The sequence below is a fragment of the Phoxinus phoxinus genome (genome assembly GCF_949152265.1).
Source record: "Phoxinus phoxinus genome assembly, chromosome: 18".
Taxonomy (NCBI): Eukaryota; Metazoa; Chordata; class Actinopteri; order Cypriniformes; family Leuciscidae; genus Phoxinus; species Phoxinus phoxinus.
This window is the reverse complement of record NC_136893.1, coordinates 19302543-19317196: the sequence shown is the minus strand read 5'-3', so window position 1 is coordinate 19317196 and position 14654 is coordinate 19302543. Positions and strand designations below refer to the sequence as shown.

Sequence of the window (14654 nt, the reverse complement as noted above, 5' to 3'; positions counted from 1 at the left end):
TGAAAATCAATCAAAGATCTGGGCCATAGGGGACGACGACGCTGAGGAGTAAGCAGTGTACTAGTGCATTTAAAGTCATTGTGCAATCAAATCTTTCTTAATACTTGTTCTTGGTCTTATTTTGAAGGACGATACTTTGCTGATGTGAGGCTGTGCATATGAGGAAAATATTGTTAGTCAAATATCTATAGGAGTTGTTTTAGGCTCCTGTATACATAATGCAGCCTGACTAAAATCTTGCCAATAGTTAACCCTGTAATTTACAATAGGCTACACTTAAAAAAGTGTTAACATTGGGTTGATGCTCGAGGTTGAATTTGACCTTCATGCGCTGGTCAGAAAGCCCCCTAAAAAGCGTTTTATAATTCACTGAAACACATTCAGGTTTGGCTTCATTCTGCTATGGAACTCAAATGCTATATTCAAGTCCGGCCCGTGTAATATCCTCATTCACTTGAAACTATTACATCATGATGTATAAAGAAATATACATAGATATAGCAAAATATCTTGCAAATGCTGTACTACATTGCATGCCATGTACATGTGGTACCTAAAGGGTTTTCTCTTGAGTGTACTGTTGACCCGGAGAGCCTCACTGTGCGTGTGTGTGTGTGTGTGTGTACTTGTTACAGTAGACGAGGACACTGTTGACCCCCTTAAGGGTATGAGTGGAGAAGGGAGGAGAGCTAATCGTGGGTCAGTTTTCAGAAGAGGGGCCACATTGAAAAGCTCTCAGACTACAACACACACACACACACACACACACACACACACACACACACACACACACACACACACACACACACACACACACACACACACACACACATATACCTGCAGCCCTGCTTAATGATCCTGCAGTTACCACAGCAACCTGTGAAAGGATACAAGTCATCTCGAAGTGTCTCATGCTCTCTTTCTGTCAGCAGATTGTTTATGTTTGTCATATGTCACATACTATAGTCTATGCTTTACACATGAAATAATGTAGAATGATTTGTAGCCTACTTTGTTACTGTACAAACATTGTATCTTAATGCATGGGCAGATTTATTAACAGCTTGTTCCAGCTCAAACCCTCTTGTGGAGTTAAAAAATCTACCGCCAGGATTTACCAAAGACACGTGGTGAAATATTAGCGATGATAAGGCGTGAACTTGGATATTTTTGCGGCTGACCTTATTGCATGTACATTTGTAGTTTCTCTTTTAGACGCAAAATGTATGCCAGGAGAGTATTTCAATGAATCATGCAAGGTGATTTACTAAGATTTACTCAGCGCTAGTCAACTTACTGGTTTGCTCCATTATTTAACCCCCCAAAAAGCACGTCTTAAAGGACAATTCCGGTGAAAAATTAACCTAGGGGTAATTAACACATGGTTACCAAGTCGATCGTTCTCTGGGATACGTTTTCATGATAATCGAAAGTAAAGAGTTTTATCTCTAAAAACCGATTAGCATATAACGCTAGTATATGGGGCATATAATAGGTAAAAGTAAATCGCTAGTTAATACCACTAACAAGGCTCAAAATAGCCTCACACTAACACGGTAGCATAATGAGGGTCCCTACATGCAAACCGAAGCATTGAGAACTTTGTAAGTGTACAGACAGTTTAATAAGAAGATACTTTGTACAGACAGTACATGTCGCGTATACAGGCAGGAGCCATCTTGGAAAATAGTCTCGACTAATTGAACCACCAACGACGTGCTAAGTCAGCTGGTCGATAGGAATTACGTTTGTGAAATCTAACGTAGCACGGCGTTCGTGGCTCGACTAGTCGAGACTGCTTTCCAAGATGGCTCCTGCCTGTATACGCGTAATGTACTGTCTGTATAAAGTATCTTCTTATTAAACTGTCTGTACGCTTACAAAGTTCTCAATGCTTCGGTTTGCATGTAGGGACCCTCATTATGCTACTGTGTTAGTGTGAGCCTTGTTAGTGGTATTAACTAACAATTTACTTTTACCTATTATATGCCCCATTAGCGTTATAAGCTGATCAGTTTTTAGAGATAAAATTCGATTCAACATTCGATTATCATGAAAGCTTATCCCAGGGAACGATCGACTCGGTAACCATGGGTTAATTACCCCTAGGTAAATTTTTCACTGGAATTGTCCTTTAAACCAGACGCTAATTTGCGCTGCTCTCTGTAGATTCTGTTGGTCATTATGGAAATGATCCGGCTGCGTCATTGTTCTTTGATTTGTGTGTCGTCAGTAGATCACGCGCAGAACTTTCCACTCCCATCAGCGCTGTTTTGGAATTGCGCTTTCACACTAATTTGCCTTGTTTAGTAAATCTGGCCCTCAGGATCTGTATGTAATTGAGAGTTTTTGCTATGTTTCACAGAACCAAGTTGTAATGTTAGCTGTAACAGGACAGTTTTGAGTGTCATTGTTTGTTTGGAGCTGGTGTGCAGCTGGCGACTAACAACAAAATTTTGCTTGAATATACTCTTGTACTGCATGTTCATTTTTTGTTCTTCCTTGTCGTTCGTTCTTCGGCTTCACTTTATTTTCCATGAAGCATTATTTTGCTTCAGTTTCACTGATAAAGAGACATCCACTCATGCATTCCCAGACAGCAACATAATGTCGGCCTACATCTGGGCCGACACTATGTCTGAGTTGCTTGTTCATGCATTTTGGGGTCGGAGCAATGAAGGGAGGCATGTCTTTGTTTGGGTTGAATTTCAAATATCAACAATGTTTATCAGAAATAATTTACCGCACCTTTGAAGCACTGATTCAATGATCCGGTCGGAGAGAGTAGTTAACTCAATCTGAATTGGTCTTGTCTGGTTCAAACATAACATGATCCTCAGAATGTGTAGATGAAGTATTTCAAATTTAAGTAAAATAATAAAGCAAATGATAGTTACTGTTGGTGTTGTGATATGGGCGTGATTATGCAAATGAGCAGTGACTCTCAGAGATCCAAGAAATGGGATGTGATCCATCACGTGACATTTTGTAGTTTACAGTGATACTGTAAAACTTAGTTATTATTGTTAGGTGCTTTTTGCTGATCTATATTGTTTATGCCCATGTATGGCTATAATTAAACAACGATTCATGGAAATTCATGTCAAAAGTTGTTAGCATTTCAATTTATGCATTGCTTATTGTTCATCCTGTTCGTGACACTGTATGATGACTGTGACAATTTCTTTCATTAATTTTAGCTGGGGTTTTTTGCCTTGTCAAATTACATTTACATTTAAATTTATTCCTAAATCAGACACTTTTACCCCGAGTGAGAATAATTCAAGCAGAAGGAATTAATCGAAAGGCAAACTCTGCACAAGTAGTGCCACTATATCAACTTTCCAAAGTATCAGAGTTGTTAAATCCTAAAGTGCAGAAGGGCTGACTTCTTTAAAGGCTAGTTAGTTAAGTGCTTCTGGAAGAGGTCTTCAGCTGTTTTGTGAATTTTTAATGGATTCCTGCTGTTCGTGTGAATTTAGAATCATCTTATTTTACCAGTATTGTGATCAGATTTGAGCGAGGTGTGCAGACTACCAATGAGGTTAAAGCATCTCGCAGAAGGAACGGCCTTTGCAAACAACAACACAGTTACTACACAACCTCCTGCAATAAAATCACTGTAAGTGTGAACATCCCACTATGAGGCAGCGTGATTACAGCCCCAAGCATCATTTGCTCTCCATCAGCGTCTTCAGACTGGACAGCAGGATTCTTGTCTTTGGCAATTACCCACCATGACTCTGGGTTTTTCTGCCTGGTTTTTAACCAGGCGATGGAATTTAAAAGCAGCAAGAAAGACCTTGAAAGACCTCACAGATGAAGAGAGAAAGAGAGAAAAAAAACTTCAGCTGATGTCTTTTGCTGGTCTTGTAATTGGGGTGATTTCTTTACAATTGTCGTTACTCAAAAAAGCCCTGGAACAGAGCTGAGTAGGATAAGCTGTTAAACTAAAAAGAGATCTTAACATTTTATGAGGTGACAAAAAAGTCTTTCTTTCTCTCAAACAAGCATTCACACACATATTTTTGTCCCCAATAGTCGTCATTAAGTGCAGCTTTTCATGGCCAAGAAGAGCAATCACAATTGCCAGACCACAAAACCCCCATCAATTCAGAATCTAAAATCATCATAACCACAGCAATGGCCGCCCCTTCCAAATAACAAAATAATGAGTGAAAGGAACACATACAGATGTAAAAGGGTTTTGAGGCTTGCGGACGGAGCAAACCAATACTCGCTGGTCGCTGCTTTAGTTACTGTAAAGAGAGCTCGCACACAGCATTAGAATTCACTGTCAATCATTTGTGTTCTCTCTGTGTGAAATGCAACACAAACACTCAGACGTTTGCAAGTTTGATGGTTCCAGATGTCCCAAAACCATTTTCATGAAACACTCAAACACGCATATTATTATTATTATGTTTTACTTTTTTCCGAGGCTGTCATCTGAATTTTTTTTTTTTACAGCATTATTTTTATCCAACTACAATTTGATCACAACTTTTTGTCTTACTATATGACATATTTTCTTCATCTTTACAGATAAACAAGGCAGCATGACCAGTCAAACATACAGACCACCCCCCCCCCCCCTCAAAAAAAATAAACATTCATACCAACACACTGGCACCATTCTATTGTATACATATAACAAAAGATAATATATATTTATGAATATTCAATTAGAAGAATTATATCAAAGACATGGCCACAGAGTCATTAAAAATAAATCTAATAAATAAATAAGTCAATAATTACAGAAGAACTCTTGAGGAAATGAATGATTGATTGAACTCGCTAACCTCACCATTCACATAAGCAATAATACACAATTTGTACTGTTTTCAGGTCACTGAAACATTAAACTTAGACCAAAACAGTCACTCAGGCTGGACCTGAGAAATACTGATTGGTCAGTTTATCTATATTTTACAAATGTCCACTTCTCATCACTGTCAGTTAAACTCTTTTCTAATGTTCAGTGCATAGGCAGAAAGTTAAGTCCCTTTCCTAGATTCACTTCCCATGCAGGTCATGTAAACACTACGTTATTCCCATCCAGCCTGATGTGCACTCTCGGACCAGTCAAGCGTTCCCAGGCATCCGAATGCCAAACATGCTGAGGTCCCACCGTGTAGCACCATGCCGACCATCAAGGATCGGACCGTAACCTCATGGTGGTATCTGCCTCCTGAGTCCCACCTCTGCATAGAAATGCCATATGGAAGGTGGAGGTATAAACAACACTATACCGTAGTCTCATACTCCGTCACTTCTTTGGGGTTGCTGAAGCTCTGGTACTGGATTCGGGGCGTCACAGGAGACGTATTCTCTAGCACCAGGATGGTCTTCCTCAGCCTACGGTCGATAAAGTGAGCGTCCCAGGCCGGGTACCTTTTTCTTGGCAGGTCGATGCGGATAACGGGACCTTCAGTTCTTGATGAACGTGGGGAAGAAGCTGGGGGAACACTAGGAGGCCTTACCTGAAACACAGGCAGGCAACTATCTCTATCCCCGGCCCCAATCTCCCGATCGCCACCATTAGTCCTCTGGAGTGTTCTGGGAGGGCTAGTAACCACGTCCGGTTGGGGCAAGGGTGTCCCCAAATCCCCAACGCCTCCCAGGCCTATTACCTCCATTCCCTCCTCCACACAGCTCCACTGAGCGCCCAGGATGGGTCCGTCCGGGTGGAGCAGGCAATAATAGACGAACATAAAGAACGTTCCCAAAGCGTAGCTACACACAACCACGCATACGACTATCAGGGCGTAGAAGTCCAAAGTGTGAGATCCCCTGTGAATATACCAAGCGGTGGTGAGTGCGACATTCTCAACCAAGGTCACGCAGCAATACACACCCAGCCGAAAGCGGGCACGGCCTTCCTTCACATTGAACCAGCAAAAGATGTAGATGATGCCCACCACCATGTTGTAGATGATCTCCTCCCACTTGGACATGCAGAAGTCGGTCTCGCCCTGGATGATCCAGAAGGTCATGGCGCACCAGTGGGCCACGATGAAGATCCCGAAGTAAAGCTGGAAGACTGACGCGAAGAGGGCGAAGGCGATGGTTCGAGCACCGATGGTGAAGAGATGCCACAGCATCTGAACAATCACAGCCTTGTAGGACATGGGGAGTTTATCGTCACGAGAGTCGCGCAGAACCTTCTGGTAGGAAGCGATCATCCAGGCGAGTGAAACCAATGAGGCAGATGCAGAGAGACCTACAGAGATAGAGGAAGAAGAACAGAGAGACAGTTTAAGTAATGAAGCATAAAACCAGAAATAACTTTACAAATGTATGCACTGCTAGCGATTTTCTACATTAGGAGATGTTTTTTGCAGTACAGTGCTGGTAACCAACCTTAGTTCTCAAGGGTCAAGTCAATGGAGTTACCTTTAAATGGCTGTGCTATTGTATAGGATTTGCTATTGTTTACAGTATGTAGCAGTATACATGTCAACCATTTAACTAATTCATAACTAACTTGCCCCGCAAGATTCTTTTCAAACTGCTGCTACCATGACAGTAAACTAGCCATGTTTTTAGATGATGCTAAATCACAGCTGCTTAAAAGAACAGATTGGACCAGTGCCATGAAGTTCCATGCTGGTCCAAACTGGTTTATGCTAGTGTGGTGCTAGTCTAGCTGGTAGATTGCTATTGAAACTAAACAAATAATGTTCAGTTCTAAAATAACATTTAAAAAAAAATATACTTTTTAAAATACTTTTTGATACATGGCATATTTAAACTTGAAAATCTTTACAACACATCTGTATTGAAAATTAAAATGCCTCTTGATAGCGCTGAATTAACAAGACTGCTGTAAAACATTTTTAAACCACACCAATAAATGCATTAACTTTGGCAGCCCTAAATACTGAAATAAAAACAAAACAGACTGAAACTATGGAAATTCTGGAAAACTAAATTCAATTGAAAATAAAACAGAAATAAAAAAAATGCGAAAAATATAAGAACCCTGCAAGCAAAACGGCTTGTTTTTTTTCTGGTGATGCTGGTTGAGAAATGACGATTTTTCCTGGTTAGACTAGTCAAGAAGCTTAACTGGAACAGCAGTACAACAGGATCCCATGCTGGTGTCCAGCAACCCAAACTCAACACATGCTGGTGACCAGCTCTGTTTTCAGCAGGAAATGCCTTGTAGCGGAGAATGCAGTGCATTGCGTTAAGAATTACGTTCGGACACATTTTGAAAGGCAACGATGCATGAAATCAACCCTACATAGCCAGAAGCGTTTTCATTCACACACATGCATACAGCAGATTTCAGGTCAGAGTGTGAAAAATACTGCAACTGGTCATTTGAAAGAACAGTCATTTGAACGCCACAAATTAAAGAAATGATACACAAAATGTAAATGGATTTTATAAAATCTTATGAAAATACATTTTAATTCTGTCTAAAATCTTTTTTAGAAGTTTATAGATTTTAGTGTTGATATCTATTTAGATGCAAATGAGACAACCTCAGGGGTGCCAACTCTCACGCATTTGCCGCGAGATACATGCTTTCAGGTCTCATGCTCTCACGCTGCCCAAGTAAACCCAGACAGCAACAGTGTTGTCCCAGATCCGGCCCTCATCTGGTACACATGGAGTCCACACGTACCAGATGTAGGCCGGATCTTGGCCGAACACACGTATTGACAAGGTATGGGTTTTAATTAAACCTCTTGATTGTCTGTACCAATCACAATTTCCCCACACTATGCAAAGGTTACTGTGTTTGCTGACCCCAACCTGTGCATTTAGTATTTGTGCATACATCTTAGATAACTATTATTCATTTGAGTTGTTAATTTGAACCTTTAATAATAATACCAGCGGACAGGGCTTACATTTACTGCATTAGTTGAGATATTTCTTCTTCTTCCGTGAGACATGTAACTACTGTACCTGATATTTAGACAAATGAATTAATAATGAATCAAGATCGGAATCGTATCACAAGCTTTTGAATTGAAATTGTGAAATTTGTCCAGCACTAATAAAAACAGAATAGGCTACTGGTTATTGTACCATGTATGCTTTGTAACATGTTGCCACTAAACTTGATGAAATTCTGTTTAGTTACCAAATGTTTTGACAGTCACAATACACTTTTTTTTGTCTTCTTATGTTACAACAGGCAGCAACCTAGGTATTGCATGAAGCTCCTCTATAGCAGTAGCCAATTAAATGCCCTGGAAAAAGCAAGTACTAAATATAAAACCTAATCAAAATCATTAAAAATCACTACATTTCCACATTCTCAGACTACTGCCTTCAATATTTAATTAGATCTGATGTGATTCATTGCTAAATGAACATGCGATTGAATAATTAACTTTCAAAACATGAATAATTGAGGCCCTAATTGATGTCGCTTGCCTCTCTGGACTCATAATATATGAATGTGCGAATATACCTTGCATCATGACGGATACATTTTGAGAGAATATATTCTTACGAGGCAAAGAAGCCAAAGCGATTTTAATTCCAGACATCACGGCGGCTCTTATGAAACACAAACTGACGGGAGCTGGCAGAGATGCGAGAGCTGCTCTTTCAAGGGTGACTGCAGGAAAAAAGAAACGGTTCAAAGTTTTGTAACGTTTGTTGCTCTTGTTTTAGATTTCAAATAATATTTCATAGAAGCTACAACACCTGCTGAGACAACAAATCGCAGGGCTTGTTCCCCAACTGCCTGAGAGGATGTCTCTCTAGAGAGACTGAGTGTGAGTGTGTGTGTTTAACTTGCTGACAGGGAGACAGGCAGGCGCTTTATATTGTGTTTGCGAGTAGTACCCTAAAGCGCAAGGTAGAGTGAAAAGGTGAAGAGGAGGTGTGTGAGTGTGTGTGATTGAGAGATGTGCAGCAATCTCAGGAGGCTTCCACACTGAGCTGATGTTATCATGGGGATCAGCTCTTAAATACAACTCACTACATGTTTGTGTATCTGGTGGGTCGTGGCAGATTGGCTTTGTTCTGGTGCTTGATTCCTCTACACACACACACAGGGAACCTTGTAACTTCACCCCATTTAAAGTGTCATGAACCCCCCTGTTTTAGCACTGCTTGTTCACACCTCTGATTTGAAAAAGCCTAAAAAATGGCCGTGTAAAGCTGTGGAAAAGTGGGAGGGAAGAAGGAAGGCAACAACCAATAAAACGCAGACCTGCAACACACTCATTATACAGACAAATGAATATGTAAATATGAGCGAAGAAAAACAAGCAAACAACAGATTTGGAGGCACCTTGATGTATTTAAAAAAATATAACCCTGTATGACAACAAGCCCACAAAAATCGTGTCATTAGAGACTACTAACAACTATCACGAACAAATCAAATGCGTTTTGTTGAATTATTCTTAAAAATATCCACAAATGCAGCATTTTAACTTTGCAGGGCCATTGGTCTATATGCAAAACGTGCAAGAACATTTAAAATGTCTAATAATATTTGTATTACTTTGAGAGCACTACAGCCTATGAATATATGACACATCAGTTTAACACAGTGAGAATAAAAGCATAGTTACTTTTTTGTCCATTCTTCCTTGAATTTTCGGTCTACGTCATTGTCTTCGGTGTATCAGAATAATCCATCTTGTCATTGCGCTCATGATCAGAGGTACTGCTGTATCAGTGTCCTTTTTGCACATATATTTTATTAGAAGAAGACATGGTGAAATATGTGCGTATGGACAGTGGTTAATTTTTTGGAGCAGGTGAGAATGAAATATACAGATTAAACCTTGAAACGCACTTGCTCCAGTTATGAATTTTGATTGTCGTTCCTGGTTCAAATTAGTAATCGAGTAATATGGATTTTTTAATGGCTAATGCTGAAATCCTACCCAGATAGCATGTATCTGGGCCAACTATGGCACATATGGCTAAGTTCTGGCCCACACACATCAAGCCGGTTTTAGTGTGAGTTGTGGCTTGCTGTGTGTGGCCCAGAGATGGACGGTGGACCATGTGACCTTTGCCACAGTTGGCCCAGATATATATGCAATTGCCAGCCATACTCTATATCGCGTCATTCTATGCGATATGTGGGCCAGCTGATGGCGATAATTATATATTGTCAATCACTAGTATAAATCATATTTCTTTTTGCACAAGCCTTTCATTTCCTCTCTATCTCACTCACTTTTTCTCTCTCTCTCTCAGCCCTCGTTCTGAGCAACTCATTTGGTGCAGATCCAGATTAAGTGAGGTCTTAATTAGCACAGATCTGAAAGCATTAGTCTGCGTTTTCCCGCTCTGCTTCCAGCTTGCCCGCATGCTCTCCACATTCTCTCCCGGCCACTTTTTCAGAAGCTCTCATGGAGCAATGCGCTGGCAATCTTAATTAAATCAAACATCAGACGCACCGCAAGCCCACTGCCACAAAGACTGTCTCAGATTAGAATGCAGTTTAAAGAGAAAGGGATAAGACAAGTTAAAGCCCAACACTGCCAGTGCTGAGAGAGAGAGAGAGAGAAAGAGGGAAGTTTAAGTTGCCACTGCGACTGCATTTAACATGATGTGGTGGAAGAAAGTGCAGGAGATGTTTGGATAATGCGTTTTAATAACAGTATTGTGCTTTAGATTGAATTAAACGACTACATGGCAGTTACAGTTAAGTCCTCAAAGAACAAATACTCTCCAAGACCTCAAAGACCTTAAAACACACAATGGGGAACTCACAAAGAATGAATTGTGCTGGCTGATAGTGCTGTTCATTTGCATGCCATGTCTGTGTTGTTTCATTTTCTAAAATGCTCTTCTGTGAACTACTTTCTCATTCTAGTGAATAAGCATCTTGCTTAAAAACAGCCCAAGCCGCCATTACTAGTTTAAAAGCATCACCTATGTGTTGAAAGTAATGCGTTTGAACAAGTAACAACTTGGTTTTGTTTTAAGCATTAGAGAAACACATTTCTGTGTGTGTGTGGGTTTGCATGAGAGAGAAGAGTGTTCACGATTACCTGTGGCTGCTCTGGCTGTCAACCATTAAAAGATTTGTTCACATTATTACAGTATTTTTAGCTGGGATTTTTTCTTTTTTCTTTTGTCTTTTGCTTTTGTAACAGGGCTGCAGTATACCAAAAAAATTATTGAAAAAGTCATGAGACAAGACAAGGGAATGTGAAACTAGTCGTATGCACTTTAGGAAACGTGTATATATATATATATATATATATATATATATATATATATATATATATATATATATATATATATAAAGTTTCCTCCGAAGCTCACAATGTTTAGAATTGTATATAGCCAGGAAAATAAATTGCGAATATATTGTTAAAGGCACAAAATGTAAATTTTGCCGCTAGAGCTCGCTTACTCAAAACAAAGGCGTAGCTTGATGATGCCGTGAATGAGCGTATGGATCCATGGGAGTTGTCGCCTTCACCTCCACAGCCGATGGAAAGCTATCAGCTGTTTTGGCATCCCTCCACCTCCCCAACTCCACAAACATAATTAGGCATCTAGTTACCATACTCATTATCCAAGCATTAGTAGTCACTGGGGGGTATATCTAAGCTCCAGTTGACGTTGCTTCCTCGAGCCCCTCCACTGCGGACAGCAAGCCAAATACACTAAACCTTATTAGCTTAAAGATTATATGGGCAAACAAACTCGTGAAAAACTGGAAATTGAGGGAAATGCGGATATGAAGTCATTGACAGGCGACGCAATGACACAATCCGTGTCCTGTTTAATATTGCTGATTTCTCTGGATTTAAACATTGTTGGAAACGTTTGGGATCATGTAAGTACGCAAGTCAACAAATATATATAACATTGTTCTAGTGATTTTTGTCGATTTTTTTCAAAAATCTTACATATTGTGCCTTTAATACTCTTTGTAGACATTCATTTGAAGCTTAGTTGTTTAAAAGGGACATAGTTAAGTGAAACTGTAATGTGCTCAACAAACTAGACGCTATTGTACTTCATAGTAGTGCAGTTATAGAAAAACAATAATCATCCCATCAGAATCATTCAATAAAACCACATTGCCATAGTATAGGAGACTGCACCCTTCAGAGCGCTCACTTCAAGTGCTCAGCTCTCCGCAGTGAGTGCGGCATACAGATGCTCACTTTCAAATGGAATTCGCTGACACAATGTAAAGGTCAAAGGTCTGAGTCAGACTGACAGGCAGGGCCATGAGATCAGATGAAAAAACAAAGGGAAAGCCAGTGAAAGAAGATAAGAAGAACAAGGAAAAGCCTTTCTGTTTGGTAGTTGGAAACCAAACCCATGACCCAGAATTAATCAGAACATCTCTGAGTCTGTTCAGTCCTACAGCGTGTCCCTCTGAGCTCTCCGTCCGGCTGCTACACCTTGTCCTCTCTCTCTTTCTTTCTTTCACTCTATCTTCTCGTCCTTTTCTGCTGACTATCATTTTCCTCTCATCTTTTGTCTCCTGAGTGCTGTTCTCTCTCTCCTAGTGGTGTGTGGTGGACTTCTGAAGAAGCAAAAAAGTCCTCTGTGTTGTTTTTTGTAAATTTTTCACTTTACTTTAATGATGCCTCATTAAATCTAATTTTTATATACAACGAGAGTATAAAATATATATTAAAAAAATATATGGAATTTGAATTGATCTCTTATGCTCAGCAAGACTGTATTTATTTCATCAAAATATAATAAAAACAGTAAAATTGAGATTTTTTTTTTAATTTTTTTTTAAATATTTTAAAATGTAGTTTATTCCTGTGAAAACAGTTGTGCTGCTTCATATTTTTGTGGAAACATACTTTTTTTCAGGAAACTTTGATAAATAGAAAGTAAATCATTTATTTAAAATATATATTTTTTCAAACAAATATCTTTACTGTCACTTTTTTTCAGTGTAAAGCATCATTGCTTTTGAATGGTAGTGTGCTTTTATTATTAATATTAATCATTTTTATTATTAAACTGTTGATTATGTATCTTTTCATATTATACCTATTGCTGTCTTCCCCCTCCCCAATGCTCGTATCTGAGGTGCCAGAGTCTTTTCATATGCCATCGCACAGAGTGGAGCATGTTAAATGTTTTGTTTTATTCATCACAAGCAAAACTCTTCTCAGGAGTGGCCAGATGAATAAGTCATGACGATCAAAGCACAATCGCACAAGTGTTCTGTCCTCTCTCTCTCTTTCTTTCTCAACACCTTCCCATTATATATGCACAACTAAAAGCATCTCATGGGAAACCTCGTGTGAGTGTGTGTGTGTGTTCTCTCACCCTGTAGGGGCATTATGTGGTTGCTGTTGATCATGATGCTGAGCTGTAGCACGAGCTGAGGTGCGCTCTTCAGGAAAGCCTCCAGCAGCCGAAGCATGTTGATGTCAGCGCTCTCGAACATCAGACGCCAGTAGAAATGACCCGGGTCGCTATGCCAACGGTTTTGCACTCCCAGGTACAAGGTGTGGACGTACCTAGAAACACAAGAGGGGAAATGTCAAGTTGTTATTTAGGTTCAGTAATTAAAGGTCAAATGACGTTCCATTTGTATCTTGCTCTCTGTAGCCACTCTTAAAAAGGTGTGTGAATATACATTAACAGTTGGACTACTGGTGAGGGCCAGGAATTAAGCAGGGTTTCAAAATGCCAATTATTCAATAATTGAATGTATTAAATAATTATTCAAACATTCAGGCTTATTTAGTGAAGCATTTAAAGTACAGTGTTTTGTTCTGCTGTGGTGGAATCCCACCAATGCACCAAAATGGTTTACTGTACAAACAAAATGTCTTGATATTACCAAGAACTGCATAAGCTCAGCAATATGCATACTTATGACATGAAAAATTAACAATTTTGAAAATGCATAAACAACAAGTTTGATTTACCAGCCAAACACATAAAAAAAACAATTTTCTCCAAATATATTTGTATTAGTGAATGACAGTACCAAGTGACTGATTCATTTACCATAGAGTTCACTCTATGGTAAATGAATCAGTGAATTTGGGTCAAATATGGACAAACCCAGCCGTTGGGTTACATTTTTTAATTAAAAATGTTAACCCAACGGTTGGGTTCGTCCATATTTGACCCAGGTTTGGGTTAAAACAACCCAGCATTTTTTAGAGTGTTTGATTGAATGCTCAGCCTTTCTCATCCGCCTTTCTCTGCAATTCAGCACTGTTTTTCATTGCTGTCTGTTTGTTATTTTATACAGCTTTCTACTGTGTAATAACAGAGTGTTGTAGCCTACTGATTTTAAAGTCCACTCTAGCAGAGCACTTATTTTTTTAGAATTCCAATTAATTCATTCAAATTAAATATTTGCTGGGCCTTATATGGTTCCAAAAACATGCCTTAAGGTGAAAACAAATTCCAGTTGAGGAGAACAACTTCTGACACTGCTGCTAGAAAATTATATTGGTTTTATTTAAATGTAGTTAACGTTCGTATTTGCATATTCACGGAGTTAATAACATTGATTGGACATGAACATGATGCAACCTGTTTGAATATTTGCATATGCGAAACATTACTACATAGTTCAGCTATTTGTCTTATATCTCTTGAAATATACCATGAAAACAATACTGCCTCTCTATCAGTTCAGTTAATGTGTTTGCCATCACTGTTTTTGACATTTTTTACTTTGTCCCCTCAGACACTGAAACTAA

At 39.3% G+C, this 14654-nt stretch overlaps 1 protein-coding gene across 1 annotated transcript in view; it reads right to left on the bottom strand.

The window, feature by feature from the left end:
- Positions 1-4436: 4436 nt before the first annotated feature.
- The window catches only part of xkr7b (XK, Kell blood group complex subunit-related family, member 7b), a 57229-nt gene continuing 47011 nt past the window's right edge, over positions 4437-14654 (bottom strand). The window contains exons 2-3 of the mRNA XM_079589004.1: positions 13258-13451; positions 4437-6226 (exon numbers count right to left, since the gene is read on the bottom strand). Coding sequence (XP_079445130.1) covers positions 5250-6226; positions 13258-13451 — 1171 coding nt within the window. The 3' untranslated portion in view covers positions 4437-5249. The remainder of the gene's footprint in view (positions 6227-13257; positions 13452-14654) is intronic.